The following is a 26,962-nucleotide window of genomic DNA, read 5'->3' on the forward strand; positions in this document are numbered from 1 at the left end:
AATAGTATAGTAATGTACTGTGCACTAGCTATAATGTGTTCTCTATCTATCTAGCAAGTATTGACTCATGTATGAACTGACTCGTTGTATGATATCGCATTCTAGTAATAGTTCTAGTATCTTCCTAAACTACCCATATGGTAGCTTACTAGTAATGTAACTGGTACGTATGAACATGGAAGTATACCCTTGCTACCCAAGGGTACTGAATGGACTGGAAGAACCTTTATGACTATATATGTACACATGATATATAACTAATATTTAAACGACCTTCGGACGGGTACCCGTTATCCCACAAGACCACATCTCAAGCGCGAAAAGGAAATAGGGTGGATAGCCTTCCTAAGTCTTTTAAACATTTCTTATATAACTATACATATATAGGCATGCAATTGATAATATCTAAGAAAAGATCGACTTGATGTCAATCTATAAAAAGGTTTGAAAGCATGGGTTTGATAAAACAATTTAAGTATAAAGAAACATTTGTTTGAAACACAATTGTAAATGAGTTTGAAATGAAACATACAGAGTAAAATGTACAATTTAATAAGGAGTTTTAAACATATAAAGTGTTTATGAAAATCATTTGAAGGAAACTGTTTGTTAAAACGGTTAATGACTAGTAAATCATTTGAATGTTGCTTATTAAACACATGTGATTGATATAATAAGTAGCATGATTCTACTTGTATCCCCCCATAAATCATTTAAAAACATTTAAAACATTAATTAAGGGGTATGAACTCACCTGTAGCAAGTGGATCGGAAGGAAGTGTCGGATAAGTGCTTGGTGTCAAGTGAAGACTTAGACACGCACAAAGATCCTAATAACATATAAGGACATATGTATATAAACAATTAGTCTTTAAACAACTAATAAACAAGTAAAGACACTCTAGGACATGACAAACACTTTGTATAAGTGTTATAAGTGTTAAGGAGTGCATCTAAGTGTTGAAGGGAAAGGCTAGTGTGTTTGGGGTTCACGGAACACTCCTAAAATGAGTTTACTCCCTAAAGACCAACACCCCTTGAGTTTACGGTCGTAAACTCTTGAGTTTACGGTCGTAAACTCCTAAACTTTTGACCATTTGTTGTTTTGAAGTCTTCTAAGCTATTCCAAACATTCCTACTTCATGTTTAAGCCTTAGGAAGTGTTGTGTGGCATCAAAACACTCCTAAATGGAGTTTACGGTCTAAGGACCATTTCTCCATGAGTTTACTACCTTAAACTCATGAGTTTACTACCTTAAACCCATGAGTTTACTACCTTAAACCCATAAGTTTTGGTATTTGAGAGTTTTCAATTCCTTAGCTTTAGACATAAGGAATAACCATGGGACTTTTATGGGACTTTTACACACCTTTTGGGGTGTTTACGGTTTTGGGAGATCCCCAAACCGTTAACACATAAAAATGTAAGGTTTTGGTGCTTTTTGTGTGATAAAATCAACAAGGATGAATCTAGACAAGTCCCTAAGGCATTGTGAAGCATCTAGACACTCTAAAGCCCCCTAAGGCACTAAATTTGGTGTCTACGGTTTTGGGAACCTCTCAAAACCGTGAACACCTTGTTCTTGGTGTTCTTGTGACTTTTCCTTGGTATAAATATGTATAGCAAGCTTTAAATGACTCTAGGATAGAAGTACATACATTGTGGAGGCTTGAAATGAACTTAAAGTCCAAGAACACTAGTGTGTGTTCTTGGTGTTTTTGGAAAACTAATCAAAACACAAAAATGAATGGATTAAAGGATGTATAATCACCAGATTAAGTGATATACTAACTTGAAAGGGCTAGAAACACTTACAAGATTGAAGATATTGAAAAAAACTTGGATGATACTTGAGAGGGTTTTTGAGTTTACTCTTTTGGTAATTGGGGAGTAAACATAAAATGACTAGTTTGGGGAGTAAACTCATGCTTAATGCATGAGTTCACAGTTTTTGGAAGATTTTTGCGGCCCAAACATAAAAGTTTGGTCGTGAACTTCTAAGACACGAGGTGTTTGCGGTTTTTAAATTTCAAAACCCGAGATGGCACTTTCTTTCACCCGTTCGTTTAAAGAATAACATTAAAATAATCAAAAGAACTTTAAGCTTGCTAAAAATAAGTAATAATAAAATTGACCTATAAATCGAAGTGATTGACTTTTAGGGTTTGACCGAATGAAAATTTTGAGTTGTCACACATTGTTTGATTCTTGAGTTCCACAATAGAAGTCTATGCAATTTAAGCAAAGCTATGATGTACATTGTTTAATTCTAGAGTTCCATAGTATAAGTCTATGCAATTTAACAAAGCTTTGATGAGTATCATTTAATTCTTGAGTTCCACAATAGAAGTCTATGCAATTTAAGCAAAGCTTTGATAAGCATTGTTTGACTCTTGAGTTCGACAATAGAAGTAGTACATGAAATTTAGCAAGGCTTTGATAAGCATTATGAAATTCTTGAGTTCTATAATAGAAGTCTATGCAATTTAGTAAAGTTTTGATGAGCATGGTTTAATTCTTGAGTTCCAGAATAGAAGTCTATGTAATTTAAGCAAAGCTTTGAAGATCATTGTTTAATTCTCGGGTTCCATAATAGAAGTCTATGGAATTTAAACAAAGCTTTGATTAGGATTGTTTAATTCTTGAGTTTCACAATAGAAGCATATGAAATTTAGCAAAGCTTTAATGGATTGTTTCATTCTTGAGTTCCAGAATACATGTCTATGCAATTTAGCAAAGATTTGATGAGCTTTGTTTAATTCTTGAGTCCCACAATAGAAGTCTATGCAATTTAGCAAAGCGTTGATGAGCATTGTTTAATTCTTGAGTTCCACACTAAAGGCTATGGAATTTAAGCAAAGCTTTGATGAGGATTGTTTAATTCTTGAGTTCTACTATAGAAGTCTATGCTATTTACCAAAGCTTTGATGAGCATTGTTTAATTCTTGAGTTCCACAATAGAAGTCTATGCAATTTAAGCAAAGCTTTGATGAACATTGATTAATTCTAGAGTTCGATAGTAGAAGTCTATGCAATTTAAAAAAACTTTGATGAGTATCATTTAATTCTTGAGTTCCACAATAGAAGTCTATGCAATTTAAGCAAAGTTTTGATGAGCATTGTTTGATTCTTAAGTTCGACAATAAAAGTAGTCAATTCAATTTAGCAAGGCTTTGATAAGCATTGTGTAATTCTTGAGTTCCACAATAGACGTCTATACAATTTAAGTAAAGCTTTGATGAGCATTGTTTAATTCTCGAGTTCCATAATAGAAGTCTATGCAATTTAAGCAACGCTTTAATGACCATTGTTTAATTCTTAAGTTCCACAATACATGTCTATGCAATTTTGCAAAGCTTTCATGAGTATTGTTTAATTATTGAGTTCCACAATAGAAGTCTATGCAATTTTGAAAAGCTTTTATGAGCACTGTTTAATTATTGAGTTCAACAATAGAAGTCTATGCGATTTAAGCAAAGCTTTGATGAGGATTGTTTAAATCTTGAGTTCTACAATAGAACTCTATGCAATTTACCAAAGATTTGATGAGCATTGTTTAATTCTTTAGTTCCACAATAGAAATCTATGCAATTTAAGCAAAGCTCTGATGAGCATTGTTTAATTCTCGAGTTCCATAATAGAAGTCTATGCAATTTAAGCAAAGCTTTGATTAGGATTGTTTAATTCTCGAGTTTCACAATAGAATTGTATGCAAATTAGAAAAGTTTTAATTAGAGTTCCAGAATACATGTCTATGCAATTTAGCAAAGCTTTGATGAGCATTGTTTAATTCTCGAGTCCCACAATAGAAGTCTATGCAATTTACCAAAGCTTTGATGAGCATTGTTGAATTCTTGAATTCCACACTAAAGTCTATGCAATTTAAGCAAAGGTTTGATGAGGATTGTTTAATTTTTGAGTTCTACAATAGAAGTCTATGCAATTTACCAAAGCTTTGATGAGCACTGTTTGATTCTTGAGTTCCACAATAGAAGTCTATGCAATTTAAGCAAAGCTTTGATGAACATTGTTTAATTCTCAAGTTCCATAGTAGAAGTCTATGCAATATAAGAAAGCTTTGATGGTTATCGTTTAATTCTTGAGTTGCACAATAGAAGTCTATGCAATTTATGCAAAGCTTTGATGAGCATTGTTTGATTCTTGAGTTCGACAATAGAAGTAGTCAATCCAATTTAGCAAGGCTTTGAAGAGCATTGTTTAATTCTTGAGTTCTAAAAGAGAAGTTTATGTAATTTAGTAAAGCTTTGAGGAACATTGTTTAATTCTTTTTTTTTTTTGAAAAGAGCCAAAGCTCAGCAAATTTTATTAAAAAGAATAAAAGAATACAAATACATATAAAAAATAAAAAACAAACAAACCCCTAACCAAACCAACCTATCCATAACCAACTCCCCATCCACTTTTTAAACATATCAACTAAGCTCCAAAAGTCCCAAAAAACCTTAATGTTTATATGCTTACACCAAGGACATATTAGAAGTGGGAAAAAAGGTAACTTCACCCCATTGCAAGAACCACCCCACCAATCACCATTAAGACCAAAGCAAGGGGTAAGGCCCTTAAAAAAACCCACAGTCCAAAAGTGAAAACATAACAAACAACCCCATAAAAGATCAAACCCAAACATCCTACAAACAAAATTAAAGTACCAAAAAATACAAAAAATATAACCCAAAATCCACTGCAAAAGCATCAAGAACTCATTCCAGCAACTTCTGTCAACTTTCAGCCCTTGTATCCCTCCTTTATTGTACTCTCTTTTATCCTTCATCCTCCAAATGTGACTCAACATAATGGCCTTCCTGCAATAAACATTCGTACTATCCAAATTCACTACAAACAGCTTCATAATCAGCTTCATAACTCCTTTTCTGCACACATAAAAAAACCCACACTGGACTACACAATACCACCATATTATCAAACCCAGTTGCATACTTGACATGGCATCAATCACATGTCTAGGATTTTCCATTTGAATAATCTCAATTAAGATCATATCCAAACAAAAAATCCCAAAGGTACATATCACAAAATTCAAGAGCAAGCTCTTAAACCAGTGAATTAATCCGTCAATTCCTTGAAACCCGTCAATTCCTTTGAACCTATCATTCCGAAAAAACCCCCAATACAAACCTCCCATAAGAACAGTCAAACAATTCAACATCTCCATATTATCCCAATCCTCAAAACAAACAGGATCACAACAGCTACTCCTAACAAAGAAATTCAAAAAACCCATCAATTTTTTCCAAAAATACCCCATATCTGTAAAATTTCCCTGCTGACCATAACATTCATCTTCCTCAACACTAATAACTTCAATTGAATTTCTTTCTCAATACACAAAATAACTCCTTCATTCGATTTTCTCAATTTACTAAAAATTCTTGAATTTCTTTCTTTCCAAATGTGAGAAACACAGCTAGCAAACACCCATTTTTTGATCAAAATCTCAATAGATCTCGAATTTAAGACTGAAGACAATTTAAGAACAAGATCATTCCAATTAGAATAAGATATGTCAATTCCAGCCTTAGAACAACAATGTTTCCATATACTATGCGAGAATTCACATTGAAAGAAAAGATGGTCATGAGAATCAGGAATTTTTAAACAGAAAGGACATAGTAAAGAACCTGATTTCTCCCAGCATTTAACTCGATCTTGAGTTTTCAGACGATTCAGAACAGCAAGCCATAAAATAAATGCATTCCTGGGAATACAATTACTATACCAAACACAGCTAACCCACTTGACTTTACTTCCAAAATTATTGATATCTCTCCAAACTTGCTTGCAAGAAAATTTTTTATTCACACCATTCATATCCCTCCAAACAGTAATATCCTTTTGATTACCAATATTACAAAACATGGGAGCATCTTTCAGACCAGGAAAATTTATTACCCAATCAACAGGCCATCTATAAGTATCATTAGTCAAAACATCACTGACTAAAGAATTTTCATTAAATCCATTTCTAAACCAATCCCTCCTTGATATAATTGTACTTAATATGCCAATTGGGTGCCACCAATCATGCCATAAAGAAGTATTTCTACCATCACCAACACATGAGACAATATGATGTCTAATAGTTTTTCTCAATTCCAAAAATCTTTTCCAAGTCCAATTCATGCTTTTCTTCTGCCAAATCTCCCAGAAATTTCCATCACCAATGTAGTTTTCTCTCACCCACTGAACCCACAGAGAATTCTTGTTACTAATCAGATTCCAAATGTGTTTAATTAATAAAGCATCATTCCAGAATCTTAAGTCTTTAATTCCCAGCCCCCATTTATTTTTGGCTTACAAACATCACTACATTTAACTTTAGCTTTTCCTCTAACCACTTCTCCATTAGCCCACAGAAAGTTTCTACAAATCATTTCAATCTCCCTAATAGTAGCAATAGGAATTTTGAAAATTGAAGCCCAATACACATGAATAGAAGTCAGGACAGAATTTATGAGTTGTAATCTTCCAGCAAAAGAAAGCATCTTGTTTTTCCAATTACACACTCTCAATTTAATCTTATCAACAAGAGCAAAACAATCTCTTTTGAAAAGCATATTCACACACATGGGAATCCCAAGGTATTTAAAAGGAATTTTACCAATGTCAAAAGGTAAAATTCCCAAAATAATCCTTCTCATGTTTGGCTTCACACAACTAAAAAAATTTGGCTTTTTTCCATGCTAGCTTTCAAACCAGAAACAGAATAAAAATCGTCAAGGGCAGCTTTTATGACTCTAGCAGAATTGCCATTACCAAAATATTTTTGAATTCATCAAGAGCTTCCCTTATGATTCTAGCCGAATTCCCATTACCATATGAAAAAACCAGGAGATCATCAGCAAAACATAAATGAGAAATGCTAAGCACCTCACACTTATTGTGATATTTAAAATTATGGCTGTCTTCTATTTTCTTACCAAGAATCTTATTGAATACTTCCATCACTAAAGTAAATAAGTAAGGTGACAGAGGATCACCCTGCCTAAGACCCCTCTTTCCTTCAAAATACCCATGGTCTTCACCATTAAAATTGATCATAAACCACGGGGAAGACACACAAGCCATAATCCACTGAATCATAATCGGATGAAATCCAAACCCTTTAAGACTTCTCTTAAGAAACTCCCAATCCACTGTGTCATATGCTTTTTGAATATCAATTTTTAAGGTGCACTTTGGAACTCCCCTCTTGTTATTATATCCCACCATCAATTCCTGCGCAAGTAGAATATTATCCAAGATCGATCTTCCAGGAATGAATGCAGATTGATTCTTACTAACAATTTTCCCCAAACAGAGCATTCTTTAATTCTTTTTTTTTTTTTTTTTGAAAAGAGCCAAAGCTCAGCAAAATTTATTAAAAAGAATAAAAGAATACAAATACATAAAAAATAAAAAACAAACAAACCCCTAACCAAACCAACCTATCCATAACCAACTCCCCATCCACTTTTTAAACATGTCTACTAAGCTCCAAAAGTCCCAAAAAACCTTAATGTTTATATGCTTATACCAAGGACTTATTAGAAGTGGGAAAAAAGGTAACTTCACCCCATTGCAAAAACCACCCCACCAATCACCATTAAGACCAAAGCAAGGGGTAAGGCCCTTAAAAAAACCCACAGTCCAAAAGTGAAAACATAACAAATAACCCCATAAAAGATCAAACCCAAACATCCTACATACAAAATTAAAGTACCAAAAAATACAAAAAATATAACCCAAAATCCACTGCAAAAGCATCAAGAACTCATTCCAGCAACTTCTGTCAACTTTCAGCCCTTGTATCCCTCCTTTATTGTACTCTCTTTTATCCTTCATCCTCCAAATGTGACTCAACATAATGGCCTTCCTGCAATCAACATTCGTACTATCCAAATTCACTACAAACAGCTTCATAATCAGCTTCGTAACTCCTTTTCTGCACACATAAAAAAACCCACACTGGACTACACAATACCACCATATTATCAAACCCAGTTGCATACTTGACATGGCATCAATCACATGTCTAGGATTTTCCATTTGAATAATCTCAATTAAGATCATATCCAAACAAAAAATCCCAAAGGTACATATCACAAAATTCAAGAGCAAGCTCTTAAACCAGTGAATTAATCCGTCAATTCCTTGAAACCCGTCAATTCCTTTGAACCTATCATTCCGAAAAAACCCCCAATACAAACCTCCCATAAGAACAGTCAAACAATTCAACATCTCCATATTATCCCAATCCTCAAAACAAACAGGATCACAACAGCTACTCCTAACAAAGAAATTCAAAAAACCCATCAATTTTTTCCAAAAATACCCCATATCTGTAAAATTTCCCTGCTGACCATAACATTCATCTTCCTCAACCCTAATAACTTCAATTGAATTTCTTTCTCAATACACAAAATAACTCCTTCATTCGATTTTCTCAATTTACTAAAAATTCTTGAATTTCTTTCTTTCCAAATGTGAGAAACACAGCTAGCAAACACCCATTTTTTGATCAAAATCTCAATAGATCTCGAATTTAAGACTGAAGACAATTTAAGAACAAGATCATTCCAATTAGAATAAGAAATGTCAATTCCAGCCTTAGAACAACAATGTTTCCATATACTATGCGTGAATTCACATTGAAAGAAAAGATGATCATGAGAATCAGGAATTTTTAAACAGAAAGGACATAGTAAAGAACCTGATTTCTCCCAGCATTTAACTCGATCTTGAGTTTTCAGACGATTCAGAACAGCAAGCCATAAAATAAATGCATTCCTGGGAATACAATTACTATACCAAACACAGCTAACCCACTTGACTTTACTTCCAAAGTTATTGATATCTCTCCAAACTTGCTTGCAAGAAAATTTTTTATTCACACCATTCATATCCCTCCAAACAGTAATATCCTTTTGATTACCAATATTACAAAACATGGGAGCATCTTTCAGACCAGGAAAATTTATTACCCAATCAACAGGCCATCTATAAGTATCATTAGTCAAAACATCACTGACTAAAGAATTTTCACTAAATCCATTTCTAAACCAATCCCTCCTTGATATAATTGTACTTAATATGCCAATTGGGTGCCACCAATCATGCCATAAAGAAGTATTTCTACCATCACCAACACATGAGACAATATGATGTCTAACAGTTTTTCTCAATTCCAAAAATCTTTTCCAAGTCCAATTCATGCTTTTCTTCTGCCAAATTTCCCAGAAATTTCCATCACCAATGTAGTTTTCTCTCACCCACTGAACCCACAGAGACTTCTTGTTACTGATCAGATTCCAAATGTGTTTAATTAATAAAGCATCATTCCAGAATCTTAAGTCTTTAATTCCCAGACAGAGCATTCTTTAATTCTTGAGTTCCACAATAGAAGTCTATGCAATTGAAGCAAAGCTTTAATGAGCATTGTTTAGTTCTTGGGTTCCATAATAGAAGTCTATGCAATTTTGCAAAGCTTTCTTGAGTATTGTTTAATTATTGAGTTCAACAATAGAAGTCTATGCAATTTTGGAAAGCTTTTATGAGCACTGTTTAATTATCGAATTCCACAATAGAAGTCTATGCGATTTAATCAAAGCTTTGATGAGGATTGTTTAATTCTTGAGTTCTACCTTAGAACTCTATGCAATTTATCAAAGCTTTGATGAGCATTGTTTAATTCTTTAGTTCCACAATAGAAGTCTATGCAATTTAAGCAAGGTATTGATGAGCATTGTTTAATTCTCGAGTTCCATAATAGAAGTCTATGCAATTTAAGCAAAGCTTTGATTAGGATTGTTTAATTCTTGAGTTTTACAATAGAAGTGTATGCAATTTATGAAAGTTTTAATGGTATTGTTTAATACCTGAGTTCCAGAATACATGCCTATGCAATTTAGCAAAGCTTTCATGAGCATTGTTTAATTCTCAAGTCCCACAATAGAAGTCTATGCAATTTACCAAAGCTTTGATGAACATTGTTTAATTCATGAGTTCAACACTAAATTCTATGCAATTTAAGCAAAGGTTTGATGAGTATTGTTTAATTTTTGAGTTCTACAATAGAAGTCTATGCAATTTACCAAAGCTTTGATGAGCATTGTTTGAATCTTGAGTTCCACAATAGAATTCTATGCAATTTAAGTAAAGCTTTGATGAACATTGTTTAATTCTCGAGTTCCATAGTAGAAGTCTATGCAATATAAGAAAGCTTTGATGATTATCGTTTAAATCTTGAGTTGCACAATAGAAGTCTATGCAATTTAAGCAAAGTTTTGATGATCATTGTCTGATTCTTGAGTTTGACAATAGAAGTAGCAATCCAATTTAGAAAGGCTTTGAAGAGCATTGTTTAATTCTTGAGTTCTAAAATAGAAGTCTATGCAATTTAGTAAAGCTTTGAGGAGCATTGTTTAATTCTTGAGTTCCACAATAGAAGTCTATGCAATTTAAGCAAAGCTTTTATGAGCATTGTTTAATTCTCGAGTTCCATAATAGAAGTCTATGCAGTTTAAGCAAAGCTTTAATGAACATTGTTTAATTCTTGAGATCCACGATACGTGTCTATGCAATTTTGCAAAGCTTTTATGCGTATTGTATAACTTCTGAGTTCCACAATAGAAGTCTGTGCAATTTAGCAAAGCTTTGATGAGCATTGTTTCATTCTTGAGTTCCTCAATAGAAGTCTAAGCGATTTAAGCAAAGCTTTGATTAGGAATGTTCAATTGTTGAGTTCTATAATAGAACTCTATGTAATTTACCGAACTTTTGATGAACATTGTTTAATTCTTGAGTTCCACAATAGAAGTCTATGCAATTTATGCAAAGCTCTGATGAGCATTGTTTAATTCTCGCGTTCCATAATAGAAGTCTATGCAATTTAAGTAAACATTTAATGAACATTGTTTAATTCTTGTGTTCCCAAGTACATTTCTATGCAATTTTGCAAAGCTTTGATGAGTATTATTTAATTCCTGAGTTCCACAATAGAAGTCTATGCAATTTAGGAAAACTTTGATGAGCACTGTTTAATTCTTGAATTCCAAAATAGTAGTCTATGTGATTTAAGCAAAGCTTTGATGAGCATTTTTTAATTCTTGAGTTCTACAATAGAATTCTATGCAATTTTCCAAAGCTTTGATGAGCATTGTTTGATTCTTGAGTTCCACAATAGAAGTCTATGCAATTTAAGCAAAGCTTTGATGAACATTGTTTAATTCTAGAGTTCCATAGTAGAAGTCTATGCAATTTAACAAAGCTTTGATGAGTATCATTTAATTCTTGAGTTCCACAATAGAAGTCTATGCAATTTAAGCAAAGCTTTGATGAGCATTGTTTGATTATTGTGTTCGACAATAGAAGTAATCAATGCAATTTAGCAAGGCTTTGATAAGCATTGTGTAATTCTTGAGTTCCACAATAGAAGTCTATGTGCAATTTAAGCAAAGCTTTGATGAGCATTGTTTAATTCTCGAGTTCCATAATAGAAGTCTATGCAATTTAAGCAAAGCTTTAATGAACATTGTTTAATTCTTGAATTCCATAATACATGTCTATGCAATTTTGCAAAGCTTTCATGAGTATTGTTTTATTATTGAGTTCCACAATAGAAGTCTCTGCAATTTTGAAAAGCTTTTATGAGCACTGTTTAATTATTGAGTTCTACAATAGAAGTCTATGTGATTTAAGCAAAGCTTTGATGAGGATTGTTTAATTCTTGAGTTCTACCATAGAACTCTATGCAATTTACCAAAGCTTTGATGAGCATTGTTTAATTCTTTAGTTCCACAATAGAAGTCTATGCAATTTAAGCAAAGCTCTGATGAGCATTGTTTAATTCTCGAGTTCCAGAATAGAAGTGTATGCAATTTAAGCAAAGCTTTGATTATTAGGATTGTTTAATTCTTGAGTTTCACAATAGAAGTATATGCAATTTAGCAAAGTTTTAATGGCATTGTTTAATTCTTGAGTTCCAGAATACATGTCTATGCAATTTAGCAAAGCTTTGATGAGCATTGTTTAATTCTCGAGTCCCACAATAGAAGTCTATTGTGACAACTTGACACTTTTACACTAAGCAATCGATCCATATATCTATATTTCACTTGAATTTAGCATCTTTTAGTAGTATATTGAGTCCGCACTAGTTTTTTAGGCTTAATATATCATAGATATGGACCTTAGGAAGGACTAGGATGGGTGTTGCATCACAAAATCCAGCCACACACACAAAGAGAGTTGAAGACACACGAAGTTAACTACACGACCCACGATCTCGAGCTAGGAGCAGTGGTGTTTGCTCTGAAGATCTGGAGACATTACTTGTACGGAACGAAAAGCACTATTTTTACCGACCACAAGAGTTTACAACACATTTTCGATCAGAAGGAGCTCAACATGAGACAACGACGGTGGGTTGAGCTACTCAGTAACTACGAATGCGATATTTGTTATCATCCGGGTAAAGCCAACGTAGTAGCAGACGCCCTAAGTCGGAAGGAATATTCTAGTCGCAAAGTCAAGTCATTGTCAATAACCATCCATTCACACTTGTCTAAGCAAATTCAGGCGGCCCAACTAGAAGCCATGAAACCTGAAAATGTGACGAGTGAATCCCTTAGAGGGATGGACAAGAATTTAGAAGCCAAGGGTGACGGAGCCTTATATTTCATGAACCGGATCTGGACACCGAAACACGGTGGTTTCTGAGACTTGGTCATGACCGAGGCGCACAACACTCGATATTCCGTCCACCCAGGTTCAGATAAGATGTATCTGGATCTTAAAAAGCTATACTGGTGGCCTAATATGAAAGCAGAGATTGCTACCTTCGTAAGTAAATGCCTTACTTGCGCAAAGGTTAAGGTCGAGTACCATAAGCCCTCTGGTTTACTGCAACAACCAGAGATTCCAGAATGGAAGTGGGAGTGGATCACTATGGATTTCATAACCAAGTTGCCCAAGACAACGGGTGGACTTGATACCACATGGGTCATCGTCGATAGATTGACCAAGTCTGCACACTTCCTGCCTATCAAAGAAACTGACAAGATGGAGAAACTTACGAGAACATACATTAGGGAAATCGTATGGCTACATGGTGTACCTATGTCCATTATCTCCGATAGAGATAGTAGGTTCACCTCAAGATTCTGGCAATCACTACAGCATTCCCTAGGAACAAGGATGGACATGAGCACAGCCTACCATCCACAGACCGACGGACAGAGTGAGAGGACCATCCAAACACTGGAAGATATGTTGCGAGCCTGTGTGATTGACTTTGGAAAGGCATGGGATACTCATTTACCCCTTTTCGAGTTTTCCTATAATAACAGTTATCACACGAGCATCAAGGTTGCTCCATTTGAAGCCCTTTACGGCCGAAAGTGCAGATCTCCTCTGTGCTGGGCTGAGGTGGGTGATACCCAACTAGCCAGGAGGCAAGCTTCTGACAGTACTCTCACCGGTCCGGAGATCATTCGGGAAACGACAGAGAAAATTGTTCAGATTCGTGAACGATTGAAAGCCTCTAAGGACCGACCGAAGAGCTACGCTGATAAACGAAGAAAACCTTTGGAATTTCAGGTGGGAGACCGAGTCCTTCTCAAAGTCTCACCCTGGAAAGGCTTGATACGCTTCAGCAAGCGTGGGAAGCTTAATCCGAGGTACATAGGGCCTTTCGAGATTCTTGCAAGAGTCGGCCCCGTAGCTTACAAACTCGACCTACCCGACGCACTTCGTAATGTACATTCTACATTCCACGTATCTAACTTGAAAAAGTGTCTATCCGACGAGACTCTTGTAATCCCACTCGACGAGATCGAGATCAACGAGAGCCTCAACTTCGTGGAAGAACCAGTAGAGATCATGGACCGTGAGGTCAAGCAGACGAAGCAAAGCCATATCCCTATCGTGAAGGTTCGCTGGAATGCCAAGCCAAGACCGGAATTCACTTGGGAACGCGAGGATCAGATGAAACTGAAATACCCTCATCTTTTCGCTTAATTGTTTGTAACTTCTTATTTGCTTAAATTCTAATTTTGGGATGAAATTCCTTCTAACGGGGGGATGATGTGACAACCCAAAATTTCCATTTTGTACGAACATTAACTATTCAATAGAAGCTAGTCCAGTTTCAATGAATTTCAGACTTTTCCGAATAAGTTTGTATACATTAGGGTTTACGTTTAAGGAGATATCAGGAGAGTGGATGCTCATGGGTTTGTGAAACTTGAGCATTTCAAAACTTCATAATGATAGAGTCCAATTCCAGAATAAAAATATTTTCTGCCAAAATATTTCAGGACTATAAATAGATTTCTGAACTAAATTCATTCATTATTCACATTTCCAACTAGAGAAAAGCCATTTTCTCTTTCACAGATCTTCGGGTTTTCATCCCAAATCATGAGTACACTTCCCTAGTTGTGTTATAATTCTTGTTTTATGCTTAATAACATAGATTACTTGTCAAATATATGTGATTCGGGAGTTTACCGCCCAAGAACGTTCTTGGGGAGTAAACTCCAAAATGAAGCTTAAAGGCCATCTAGTCCCATTTCCTTGTTAGGTAACTAATTTAGGATAATATGTATGATCATTTGAGACTAGAAAAAAAATCAAGAACACATAGCTTTGGGTGTTTACGGCCCAAGAGTTTCTTGGACCGTAAACACCAAATTCAAGGGCTTAAATGTGCCCTAATCACTCCTAAAGGCCTTAGACATTAACCCTCAATTACTTCTAGCTAATTTGGGGACTTTAACACATCAAAAACACCCCTTAAAGGTAGTTTACGGCCAAGGAATACTCTTGGGCCGTAAACACCAAATAAGGGCACCAAAGTGTGCCTAGGGTCCTCCATAGCCTTAAACAAATGCATAGAATTTATCCTAGTTGTGTTTGGGACTTGAAAGAATTAAAACACCCATCCCATGAGAGTTTACGGCCGTAAACTCTAAGGGATATGGCCTTTTGGCCGTAAACTCCTCAAAGGAGTATTATCTATGCCCTAAACTACCCAAGGGATTAAACCACCAAGCTAGGCTTATTCTAGAAATCATTTAGCACTTCAAAACACACATTACCACCAAGATTGGAGTTCACGGCCGTAAACTCAAGGGTTTACGACCGTAAACTCCTTGTGTGGGGTTTATTGGGTAGTAAACTCTTATATAAAGCCCTTTGGTACATTTAACCCCTTTAGCCTTGTCCCATAGCAACTTAGATGCAACCATTAGGACCTATAACACTTATACAAAGTGTTTACATGTTCCTGAGTGTCCCAAATTATTTCATTAAGTTATTATTTGGCTAATTAGTTATATATATGCTCATTATATGATAACTAGGCTCATGTGTGTGAACAAGTCTCCGTTTGCCACCTAGCACGGTATCCGACACTACAATCCAACCCACTCACCACAAGTGAGTTCATACCCCTTTAATTAACCTTTGAAATACTTTTAAATGTTTTAAATACTTTATGGGGGGATACAAGTTAAATGCTTATAGTTATTGCATCAATCACATGTGATTACATTAATCACATGTGATTAATAACTAGAAAACCAATGATTTTATCACTGTTCAAACTGTTTATCAAACTGTTTTACTTCAAAATGTTTTACAAACTCTTTTACTTATCAAATGCTTTTATTAAACTTTGTTTTACTTCTTATAAATTGCATGCCCATATATGTATAGATATATAAGTAATGTTTAAAGGGCTTAGGAAGGCCATCCGCCCTATTTCCTTTTTCTCGATTTGGATGTGGTCTGGTGGGATTTCGGGTAACCATCCGAAGGTCGTTTCAATATTAATTATATATCAAATGTACATATATAGACATAAAAGTACTCCTTTATTCATACTTATCAGTACATCATCAGCAAGTTACCATTGGGGTAACACAGGATCATACTACTATAATTTCTAGATAAATGAGCCAGTTCATTCATGAGTCAATACTTATTACTACGAGTACATATACAACTATACTAGAAAGAGAACTTATACAACTATACTAGAAAGAGAACTTATACAACTATACTAGAAAGAGAACATATACAACTATACTAGACAGAGAACATATACAACTATATTAGAGGAAGAACATATACAACTATACTAGAACAGTTCATTACATTACATATACAAGAATACGTTAACAATTGTGATCCACTGTATCGGAGCATGCCTTAAATGTCATGGCCCGAGTTGTAGCCAGAATTCTCTTGGAGGGAGAGCGTGAGTTTGCGTATAGATCTATATTGGATTGACTATCCTACACCTTGCTGCTAGCTATAGCCGGACCTGCAGGTCTGCGGGTGCCAAACGTCATTCCGTTATTACAACCATTCGTATGTCGTTGTTACCAGTCGATAGTATGGTGCAATTTATCACATAATACCTTAATAGAAATCCGGTTTAAGGTAGTTGGTACAGCAGTAGTTCCTATAATACAACACTACAGTACTACAATAATTTACCCATTACATATATTTAGTGATTATTTTACTTAAACATTAATGTAAAAACTATATTTTGTTAAATGATAGTTACACTTGGGAAATTACACACTTTTACAACAAACGAGCATACAAAACAGTTAAGCCTTGGTAGAAGGCTACTTTAATAGAAAATATAGGTTCTTCTGAGAAATTCAAACTTTTACAAACACTTACAAACATTTGCTTACATTTTACAACTTATACTTGAGACAGGTTCAAATGTTTTTGATAACAAACACCGACACTAAAATACTTATGAACTCACCAGCTTAATGCTGATAAACTCTTTCAAAATAACTTGTATTCTCAGGTCATCAGTAGACAGGTACCGAGGCCAGCTTTTGAGAAGATGGAGCGCATCCAAGACCCATCTTATTAGTTTGATTTACATTATATTTTTGGTGTCTAAAACTATACAAAACACGCTTGTATTAAAATTATATATTTAATGCAATGGATGATGTTGTTTGCTTATTTACATTTACTGTGTTGTGATACTATACATGACGTCCTCCGCCCCAGAACGTTTCCGCCGTTCTTGGTTTTGGGGCGTGACACTGAATTCCTGAGAATACAAGTAGTTTTGAAAAGTGTCAACACAAAGGTTGGTGAGTTCATAAGCTTTTGACAGTAAGAGTTTGAAAATCGATCTTTGTAAAGAGATGTATGTTATCAAGAAAAATCCAATATTTTCCTTATAAAAGTTATGTGGTCCTAATACCAGGACCGAAAATGAATAAGTATTTGTCATACTTAAAGATATAAAGGTGGTTTTAAATTGGCGTAAAAACCCTTTCTGATTTGGGAAAACTCCCGTAATGAATGGTGTGTAGTCTTAAATACCAAGACTGAAAATATACAATAATATCCATAATTATTAATATAAAAAGTGATTTTAAATCGACATAAAACCCCTTATGATTTATGAAAATTCCCCGTAAACTTTATGAGTTGTTAACTTCCTATGTGAGCCGCTATAACCATACAAATGACAGAATGAACCTGCCACAACGTTTCTCAGGCGTCGCGAAACTGAAATGATATTTGTCACCACAGACCTGTCGGTCTAGCTGTTGCATGCAGCTAAGGTGTGGGGTGTCTAACCCAATATAGATTTATACACACAACTATCACGTTCTCACTACAAGAGACTCTGGATATAGCTACCAGGAATTTAAGTCCCGCACTCGGACGTACGGAAAGAGAATGTCTCACAATTTAAGTTAACAAGTTTACGTGTGGTGTGCGTGAATGTAAAACCTTTTTGTATGAATGTACCCTTTTTGTATGAGTGTGTTATGTGATGAATCATAAACTATACCTATTATAGTTTATCAAAACAAGGGCAAAAGTGGTAATGTACATAAACTATATTTAACATAGTTTATTCAAATGTTTGTATGTACTAGATGTGCTATGATTATAACAAATCGTTATTTCTATGCTCTATCTAGCAAACTCCATTTGTTAACTGATGTATGACTATATACTAAGTCAAAATTTCATTTATTTGCAAAAACATATAATCACATAAAGATATACACCTTGCTCAACATGTTACAAGGTGAAATGAAATTGATAGCATTTTTCTGTTATTAATATTTTCATTTACTGTTCTTAGAAAATGTATAGAAAAATCATCAAAGGTCCAAATCAGAATCCGTAAATTCTGAGAGTTTGCAAAATGAGTCTAGTTTATTCATAATTTTTATTATGAGTTTTAATGAACTCTAACTTGTGTGAACAAGTCCATAATCACAGACTGGTCCGGATTGATGTTTGAAATGATAGGCAGTTTTGTAAAAATCACCATAAATTGTAGACAAATCGTATGGAGATGTGAAAGTAGTCATTTTAAAGCTAAGAACTGGAACTACGTACACCTAAAACAGTTTTGAAAAAAAAATGTTTAAGTTGTCCAAAACAGTCCGTGAATGGAGTCCAACATTTCTGATGAAGGCTGTTAGAAACGTTTAGTTATGTTCTTGGTGTTTTAAATTGTATTCCCCCCTAAAAACTTGAGAAAACATGGAGATGTAGGGGTGTGAACTCACCTTGACTGATTTCAGTAGATGGATGATGGAGAAAAGAAGTGTTCAATCTCAAGAACACTTGGGAGATGCTTGAAGATTTGAGGAGCTAACAACAAATATGACGATATTTGTGTAAGCAATCTATGATTTGAGTAGAAGGAAGTGAAATAATCATATATAGGATGTTAATACTTACCAAAAGTAGAAGAAAAGCTTGGAGTATAGCCTTGAATCTCGAATTTTAGAGAGAGAAGATGAGAGAAAGTGAAGTTTGTTCTTGATGGAGGAATGAGAGGAAATGAAAGAAATGTGAGGAGAGAGGAGGGTTTTCTAACCCTTGACCAAGTGTGTGGCTGAAAAATGGTGGGAAAAGTACTATGAAATGACTAGGTATGGGCTGATGGTGAATAGTGACATGAAGTGGGTATGGGAGTGGTTGCTTGTGTCATAGAATAAAGGAAAGTCAACACTCCACATTTTGTACTTCACCCACTCTTCTTGGATAAGGTTTATCCCCCAAAATGTGGATAATTAATAAATATGGGGCCTTATATGTTAAAATAAAGTTTTGGGTGAAAATCTCGCGTTAAAACAATTAAAAACGAAGCTAAAATGAAGTCGTAGTCGAAAACCGGGAAGAAAGGCTCTTCCTGCGAGGATTCTCGTAAGGGGGCCGAAGGTTTGGTCCCTTCTGGTGCTGGGTCCGAAGCGAGACGAGGCGAAACAGCAAGAAGAGAGAAGGAGGCTCGGTCCGAAGCTTCAGGAGCAAAATAGACCGAAATGAACAGTAGCTTCAGGTTCGGGCTTGTGCGAGGTTCGGGCCCGAGAGCAGCCTTCGGGTTCGGTTCAGCAGCCTTCGGGTTCGGTCCAAGAGGGTTCGGTCCCTAAGAGGACTTTCGGCCCTAAGAGGGGTTTCGGGTCCTTAAGAGGGGTTTTGGGTCCTTAAGCCTATTTTACTCGTTTTTACCACGTTTCAAGCCGTTTTTGACCCGGTTAAGGGTCGGAATGACCCGAATGACTTCAAAAAGTTACGGGAACTTTTGAGAGAGATTTGGGAGAGATTTCACATACTTGGAGAGATTTCTCATATAAAGAGAGATTTGGGAGAGATTTCACATACTTGGAGAGATTTCTCATACAAAGAGAGATTTGGGAGAGATTTTACATATGGAGAGGGATTTGGGAGAGATTCCGCATTCTTGGAGAGATTTCTCATACAAAAAGAGATTTGGGAGAGGTTTCATATTCTTGGAGATATTTCTCATACAAAGAGAGTTTTGGGAGAGATTTCATATTCTTAGAGAGATTTGGGAGAGATTTGACATATATGGGGAGATTTGGGGGAGATTCTCGATAAAGAGAGATAGAGTGAAAACGATTGAGAGAGGTTTCGTGTGTGACATTTGTGAGTGTCCGGCTTCGCAAAGCAAGGTCTGTAAACCCTGTTAAGCCTTGTTTAAGGATCTTACACACTCCCAATGAGTATGCAACATTGTTTTATCGGTTTGACTCGCCACGTACCACAGTTTTAGGTTAAGGAGATCTAGATGTACGCACTTTTCGATTTATGATCTCTCATTAGAATAGCAAGTTTTTTAGAAATTACATAACGTAAACTCTAGTACCCACGGGCAAATTGAGTCGAACGGTTTGATTTGTTGACTTCAGTTGACTTTGACTTGACCGGAGATTGACGGTTGTCACATCATCCCCCCATTAGAGGGAATTTCGTCCCGAAATTTGAATTTAGGCAAGGAGTAGGCATGAATAATCGAGCCAAGAAGTGGGGATACTTCCTAATCGACTGATTCTCGCGCTCCCAAGTGACTCCAGGTCCTTGGTTAGTATTCCAGCGAACTTTCACTAATGGGAAGCAGCGTTGCTGCGTTCGCTTGACCTCTCGGTCCATGGTCACTACGGTTCTTCCACGAAGGTGAGGCTCTTGTGGAACTCAATCTCGTCGAGGGGGATTACAAGAGTCTCGTCGGATAGATACTTCTGCAAGTTCGGGACGTGTCGGGTAGAATGTACTTTAGTAAGCTCGTGGGAGTAGATTGAAGTAGCAAGTTACAAGGCTGATTCTGCAAGAATCTCGAAAGGCATAATTATTTGGGGTTTTGGCTTTCCATGCTTTCCGAAGCGTACTAATCCTTCCCAGAGTGAGGCTTCCAGAGGAATTTGGTCTCTTATTCTAGAGTTCTAAAGGTTTCTCCCTCTTACTTCTCTTCCCAGTCAAGGGTTGTTCCCCTCAGGGTCAAAGTCGTAAGGGGGTTCCGTAATTTGTGAGAAGTTCTCTAGGGACTAAGACGGTAGGTCAGCGAGACCCAGAATTCCGGTGTGTTCCCGTCGACGCCTTTGGTGCTGACAATCTCTCAATGGTTTTGATTAATTGAAAGGGTCCTCAAGAATTTCCACATCAATAGTAGTGTGTCTTAGGAATTTGACTCTTCAATTCCAAAACTCGTATCTAGAGAACTTCAGGTAAGGTTTCTTTGATCGTATTGTTTCCGCGGTTTGTTGTAGCTGCTCTCCTTGGTTTCCTTCTCAGTATGATGGTAGATAAGCAAGTCATTTACAATGACAATGGCGAACTGATCTTAGTAAGAATTGCATATCCTATTCATTAAGTTCATGAAGACTGCGAGCGGGTTGGTCCTATCCGAGGGGTATCACTACGAACTTGTAGCGTCCGCATCAAACTTGGAGGATTGTCCTTGGACATCCTTCTCCAATACTCACGACTGGTGATATTCAGATCTTAGGTCTAATTCCTGAAGGGTACCTCGTTCCTTGCGGTTGGTCGGCCTATTCGTCTATGCGAGGCAGATAGTAAAGGTTTCTACTGGAGATATTGTCGGAGCCTCTGGATGGGCCTACGAGCAATTTGTCTTTCTATTTGAAGAATAAGACCGGAGTTCTCCAGGGTGAGAAGCTTGGTTCTTCAATTTCATTATTGAGTAGTTCGACAGGTTTGTCCTGACAGTTCTTGTAGCTCGGTAGGAAGCATGTGGGTTTGGTTTACGCGACTAGGCCTTTTCGGATGGTAGGACATTCACTCGTCCTCCTGGGCAACCTTGGCCCGAAGTTCATGGCAGGACTTGTACCTGGTCCATCTATCATTAACTTGCGCATATAGGTCGTATGTGTTTAAGATTGGCAAGACAGTTGGATGGGTGACTCAGCCCCAAGTCTACAACCAGACATGGAACAGGAAATAGGGCGGAAGCACACATCCAATGTCCATAGAATCTTAATTATACATTATCCTCACGTATACATGTAGTAGTGGTAGACTAATCGTTTCCGTCCCAAGCTTCTGTGCTTGAACCTTGTCTGTTGTATGCGTGACATTCCCGAAGGTCTCCTGTAAATACATGTGATAAGGTTTAGGGAAGTATAACATCCCTCTGGTGCGTTTTTTGGAGTTTCACAGCGAGAGATGACCCGTAGATCCGAGCTGGACGCGTTTATGGGAGACAAAGGTTTCGATATTCGGAGGGTTAGGTGAAGGGTCCTTTTGTAAACGTTAAATCAGGAAGATGAGGACTATACTAATCGAAACTGAATGGTGACAACCGGATCTTTTTAGATAACATGAGTTAAGCTGTATTCATAAGAGGAGATCACTAGAGTGATAGAGTATCTTGTGTTTCTTTTCACGGTGTTCCGTTTTATTTGATGTTATTATTACTGTAGATAATTTATACCACATTGTCTAGCACTGGTAGCAGGTGTGTTTCGATAGCCAGTAATTATACTTGATATCATGATTCCTGATAAGTCTCCCTACGATCGAGCGGTATATGAACATCGTATGTAAGTTGATGTTGGTGAAATCGTCGAGTGGGTGGCCCCACTCAATCCCTATTACTAACCATGGAATAGGAGTCAGTATTGAATTATTTGTTTCAAGACTTCCATATTTTGATTATAATTAATCCCGATGTATGTACAAAGTTACCACATCTTATAGGTAATGATCTTAAGGTCATATATGAATGTCTTTAGTTTGATTTGAACGAGAGAGTATTTTAACTATTCTTAGAAAGGCGGTGACTTTAGCAAGCATACCAAATTCATTACAAACATATGGTACTTAAACGTTTTTGTCGTTGGAAACATTACAAAAGTCCTAATATGGTTCCCTGCTACCCTTGCTGGTTCGTTTGTCACACTCCTCTGGCTCCCTCGTCATTCCTCTTAGTTAGACAGTTTCTCTTGAAGTGTCCTGTTTCGCCACATAGGAAGCACACTGGAATTACTTTGGTATTGGGGGTTGAAGCGATGTACTGAGTCGGGGCCTTACAGAAACGGACGGTATGCCCTTTCCTGTTGTAGTTTTTACAGTGTAAAATTCGGCAAGCCCCTGTGTGATGGTAGTTACACTTGGTACACTTTGGGAGTGCTCCCATATATTTCTTGTCTGATGCTTGAGCGGTAGATGTTGTGGCTGATGTCGAGGCATGTGTTGTGACTGTTGTCGTAATTGTCTTTTAGCGGATCTTTGAGATTGGTTGCGCTCCTTTTTGTTCCAAAACTTTCGCTTCTTGTTCGTAGGTTTGTGGCCTGAGGTATTTTCGTTGGCAGACACCCGTTGGTGTTCCTGATTGTTACCACAATCTGCATTGTCAGTACCGCTTCCATTTTTTCTGGCGTTGTTAGCATTAAATTGCGCCATGACGGCTGTCACGGCTGCCGTGACTGCAGCCTGAAAAGTAGCAGAGTCTATCTGTAGGGTTGGCGCCTTGCTAGTTTGTTGGTTGCCTCTTGGTGAAGGCATGGCTCTGTTCCATGATGAAAAACGACTTCGTTAGTGGGAATGATTATCTTAAGTGCATCCTTACGATTTATATTTACGCATATAAATTTTTGCACATTACTGTACTATTCCTAGTGTTTCCGCTAACGTTCCTAAGATGGAGTTATGGCAGTGGGTAGGAGTAGGTTTCATATAGGCGTTAAGCTTTACTCATCTTAGAATCATGTTTGTCCGAACGTACTTGGCTGAGGAGTTTTGATGGGACCCGGTGTATTAGTTCCTGAACAATCGCACCCCATAGGTCTATGAAGAAGGAACTTCTCAACAAATTGTTTAAAGGTGAGACGATAATGAGTTTTTAGAATGGCTATACGTCGCGAGTTTCTAAATAAGTTTATCTTATATCGATTTGCAACGTAATTCGGTCGTTAAGGGTGTTCTGAAAACAATTTATAACGAGATTCTTTATATGGTAAACTCATGTATTTCAGTAGTTTTGTATCCAAGTGAGGCCTTATACTTGACCCAAGCTAGGTCCTTATTATGACCAATTGATGTATGCTTAGTTATATAATAAAGACTAAATAGACCTTCGAGACTGTTAGGTATGTCCTAAGCCCATCTTGTAAATATGACTCTAGTAATTATGGTTTCAGCGAAAATTTTGACTTCGATGCAAGTCTACCTCACATCTATGCAAGGAAAGGTTTTGATAACAACTATATCTCTCGATTAGTATGACCACTTCATTTGCAGTGTTGTGCTTTTACCTATAATAGAGTAGCACCAACGCATACTCATGAACCTAATTTACCAGGTCTTGTGAGCGGTATGAACTCAATCACGACGATCTATCCCTTATGATGCCTGAGGCAAGGTTAATGCACCTTGCAGCCCTGCCAATCGATGCTTGGTTGCGACCCTCCTTTCTTTGGATGTCGTGTGTCTACCCCGTTACTCTCTTTCCTCTTCACGAGTGGCGATAAGGTTCAAAAAAGAATGTTGGTCTCAGAAATAGTAGTCTAATTCTGAGTCTCGGGTACATGATATGGTAGAGTCCGTAGTAGCACGCAGTTTCCGAACTCGGGTTGTAGTCTACCTGCTTTAATCCCCGATGTTCGCGATCTGCCGGGTCTTCGCCGGGAGGGCTCTATCAGTCGGTCCCCCGTGGTTGAGGTCATAGCAGGATAAGAAAGATAAAAATAAAAAAAAGTCAATACAAACTAATAGTTAATATAAGTAAACAATAAATTATAAATACTACCTTTTTCTCCAAACAACCAATCCCTACTACAAATTATAGCTTCAACAATGTCAGGCTTCATGGAACTTCGATACTCATTCAAAACTCTTCCACCGAGGCTAAAAGCTGATTCAGATGCTACTGTTGAAACGGGAACACAGAGTATATCCATAGCTAATTTAGCTAATTCTGGATACCTATACTGTTGGGATTGCCAAAACTCAAGTATGTTAATGGAAGAAGTTCTTTTAGTTCTTGGCTCAAGAAGATATACTTGCAATTGACGTTTTTTGGTCGAATCCATATCATCATTATCGTATTCATCAAACTCCTATTATATTAAACAAAATATGAAAAAATTATAATATATTTAAAGAGAAAAAGTATAAAGCAAATGTAATGAAAAAAGGACTTACCTCAAGAATACTATGATTAGAGCCTCCTCCAACATTTCCAACACTAGCTTGTCGAGAATTAAAGTCGCCACTACCACTACCACCTCCAACATTTCCAACACTACTTTCTTGAGAAGCTTGCATATATTCATCAAAAAGTGCAAAAAGTGCTTCCTCAACCCTCTTCAATTGTGATGAACCTTCACAATACAACTTTTTATAGCTAAACTCAACAAAAGAGAACTTATATCGCGGATCAAACACCACAGCTATAGCTAACAAAAGATTGATGTCAGCCCAATATTTGCTAAATTTACTCCACATTTGAGTAGCTATTTTTTTCATATACTCATTAGGACTATCTTTCGTTTCAACCAACTTCAAATGTATTCCAAATATTTGAGGGAAATACAAATTTGAAGTAGGATACAAAGATCCAGAAAACTGAAGAGTTGCATCATGAAACACTTTAAGAAAACTACACATTTTCTCAACTCTATCCCATTCATCAGAGGATGGGCAAGTTTGAAAGTTCGAATCACTCAAGCTCAAATGAGAAAAAGCTAGACGATAATAAAGTGCACAAGAAAGCATCTTATAAGTGGAATTCCATCTAGTAGGAACATCTTGAACCAAAGCCTTTTTGTAGTCAAGAAGATTTTGCGAGCAAATCTGAATAAATCGATCTTTTCTTAGTGTAGATCCCTTGATATACTTCACAGAATCTCTAACTTTTTCCACCGCAACATCAATTTGTTTCAAACCATCTTGTACAATCAGATTCAAAATATGTGCACAACATCTAAGATGAAATAACTTGCCATCATATACCAAAGAATTCATCAAACGAAACTGATTCTTAAGCAACTCAACACATACATCATTGGATGCTGCATTATCCAAAGTTATAGAAAACAATTTCTTTTCAATTCCCCAACTTTTAATCAATTCACCCAACTTTTCGGCTATAGCTACACCCGTATGTGGAGGAGGAAAGTGGGAAAAGTTTAAAATTCTCTTTTGTAAGACCCAACTGCTATCAACATAGTGGGCAGTCAAACTCAAATAACCATCTGTAACGATTGAGGTCCAAGCATCAGAAGTCAAGCATATTCTACTAGGACATCTAAGCGACTCATCTCGGAGTCTTTTTTGTTGAGTAGTATATAATTTTTGGATATCAGACTTTGCTGTGTTCCTACAAACAAGACTCGCTTCTGGTTCCAAGTATTTGCAAAAATTTCTAACTCCTTCGTACTCAACAAAAGAGAATGGCAAGTCATGTCTAACCATAGCATGAGTCACCATTTCCCGGAATGTTTCTTGACTAAACTTTGGATTTCTTGTAGCCATAACACCATTGTTGGAAGAAATCATATATTGTCCGATATCTCTAGTATTTGAGATATCACATGAATCTCGATGACGACGTAGATTACCTGTTCCATTTTCGCTTTTTGCCTGATATTTTGCCCCACATTTTTTGCACTTACAATACAAGGGCTCATTTGGTTTTTGTGGCAGCATTTCAAAACTTCTCCAAACATCTGAAGTTTTTTTCCTTTTTTTCCTTTGCTTAGTGGAAGTACTCTCAACACCTTGTGATATACTTTCAGGACCAATTTCTTCAACTGAATCATCACTTCCATCATTAACATCCAAAGGATTGGTGTTATTAGTATCTCCCATAACTCTCCTACAATGAAAAACAGGAGGAACATAAAGTCATAAAGTATAGAAACAAATACACACATACACAGATACATTGTTCACTGTTACACACTTCACACACACACACACACTTCACATACACAGATACACAGATAACACAGATAACACAGTCACAAAGACTTAACGTGTAGATGCAGGATACAAACTTCACATATACTGATATACAGTTTCTGTTCAGAATTTAAGGGTTGTTTTCAATTTCCAGATTCAAAACCAACATTACACATCAATTTCATGTTCAAAATTTGGGATTTC

The 26,962-nt window shown here is 36.4% G+C and overlaps 2 protein-coding genes across 2 annotated transcripts; both read right to left on the reverse strand.

The window, feature by feature from the left end:
- Nucleotides 1-7,590: 7,590 nt before the first annotated feature.
- Nucleotides 7,591-9,396, reverse strand: LOC128132906 (uncharacterized). The gene is made up of 3 exons (XM_052769911.1): nucleotides 8,414-9,396; nucleotides 8,230-8,309; nucleotides 7,591-7,721 (listed from the first exon to the last, which is right to left on the reverse strand). Exons 1-3 carry the CDS (start codon nucleotides 9,394-9,396, stop codon nucleotides 7,591-7,593), a joined length of 1,194 nt encoding a protein of 397 aa, XP_052625871.1.
- A 15,165-nt stretch (nucleotides 9,397-24,561) lies between these two features.
- LOC111913671 (zinc finger BED domain-containing protein RICESLEEPER 2-like) lies at nucleotides 24,562-26,665 on the reverse strand. The gene is made up of 2 exons (XM_023909392.2): nucleotides 24,998-26,665; nucleotides 24,562-24,912 (listed from the first exon to the last, which is right to left on the reverse strand). The coding sequence occupies exons 1-2, from the start codon at nucleotides 26,663-26,665 to the stop codon at nucleotides 24,562-24,564; spliced, it is 2,019 nt and encodes a 672-aa protein (XP_023765160.2).
- Nucleotides 26,666-26,962: the final 297 nt, after the last annotated feature.

The sequence above is a fragment of the Lactuca sativa genome, chromosome 3 (genome assembly GCF_002870075.4).
Source record: "Lactuca sativa cultivar Salinas chromosome 3, Lsat_Salinas_v11, whole genome shotgun sequence".
NCBI classification, from domain to species: domain Eukaryota; kingdom Viridiplantae; phylum Streptophyta; class Magnoliopsida; order Asterales; family Asteraceae; genus Lactuca; species Lactuca sativa.

Coding starts and splice junctions, on each gene's coding strand:
- LOC128132906 (XM_052769911.1), bottom strand. CDS start 9,396: ATGCTCTGTCTGGGAATTAAAGACTTAAGATTCTGGAATGATGCTTTA. Junction 8,310..8,413: donor GAGAAAGAAATTCAATTGAA/GTTATTAGGGTT, acceptor TTTCTTTGTTAG/GAGTAGCTGTTGTGATCCTG. Junction 7,722..8,229: donor TTTGACTGTTCTTATGGGAG/GTTTGTATTGGG, acceptor TTTTGTATGTAG/GATGTTTGGGTTTGATCTTT.
- LOC111913671 (XM_023909392.2), bottom strand. CDS start 26,665: ATGGGAGATACTAATAACACCAATCCTTTGGATGTTAATGATGGAAGT. Junction 24,913..24,997: donor CTAATCATAGTATTCTTGAG/GTAAGTCCTTTT, acceptor TTAATATAATAG/GAGTTTGATGAATACGATAA.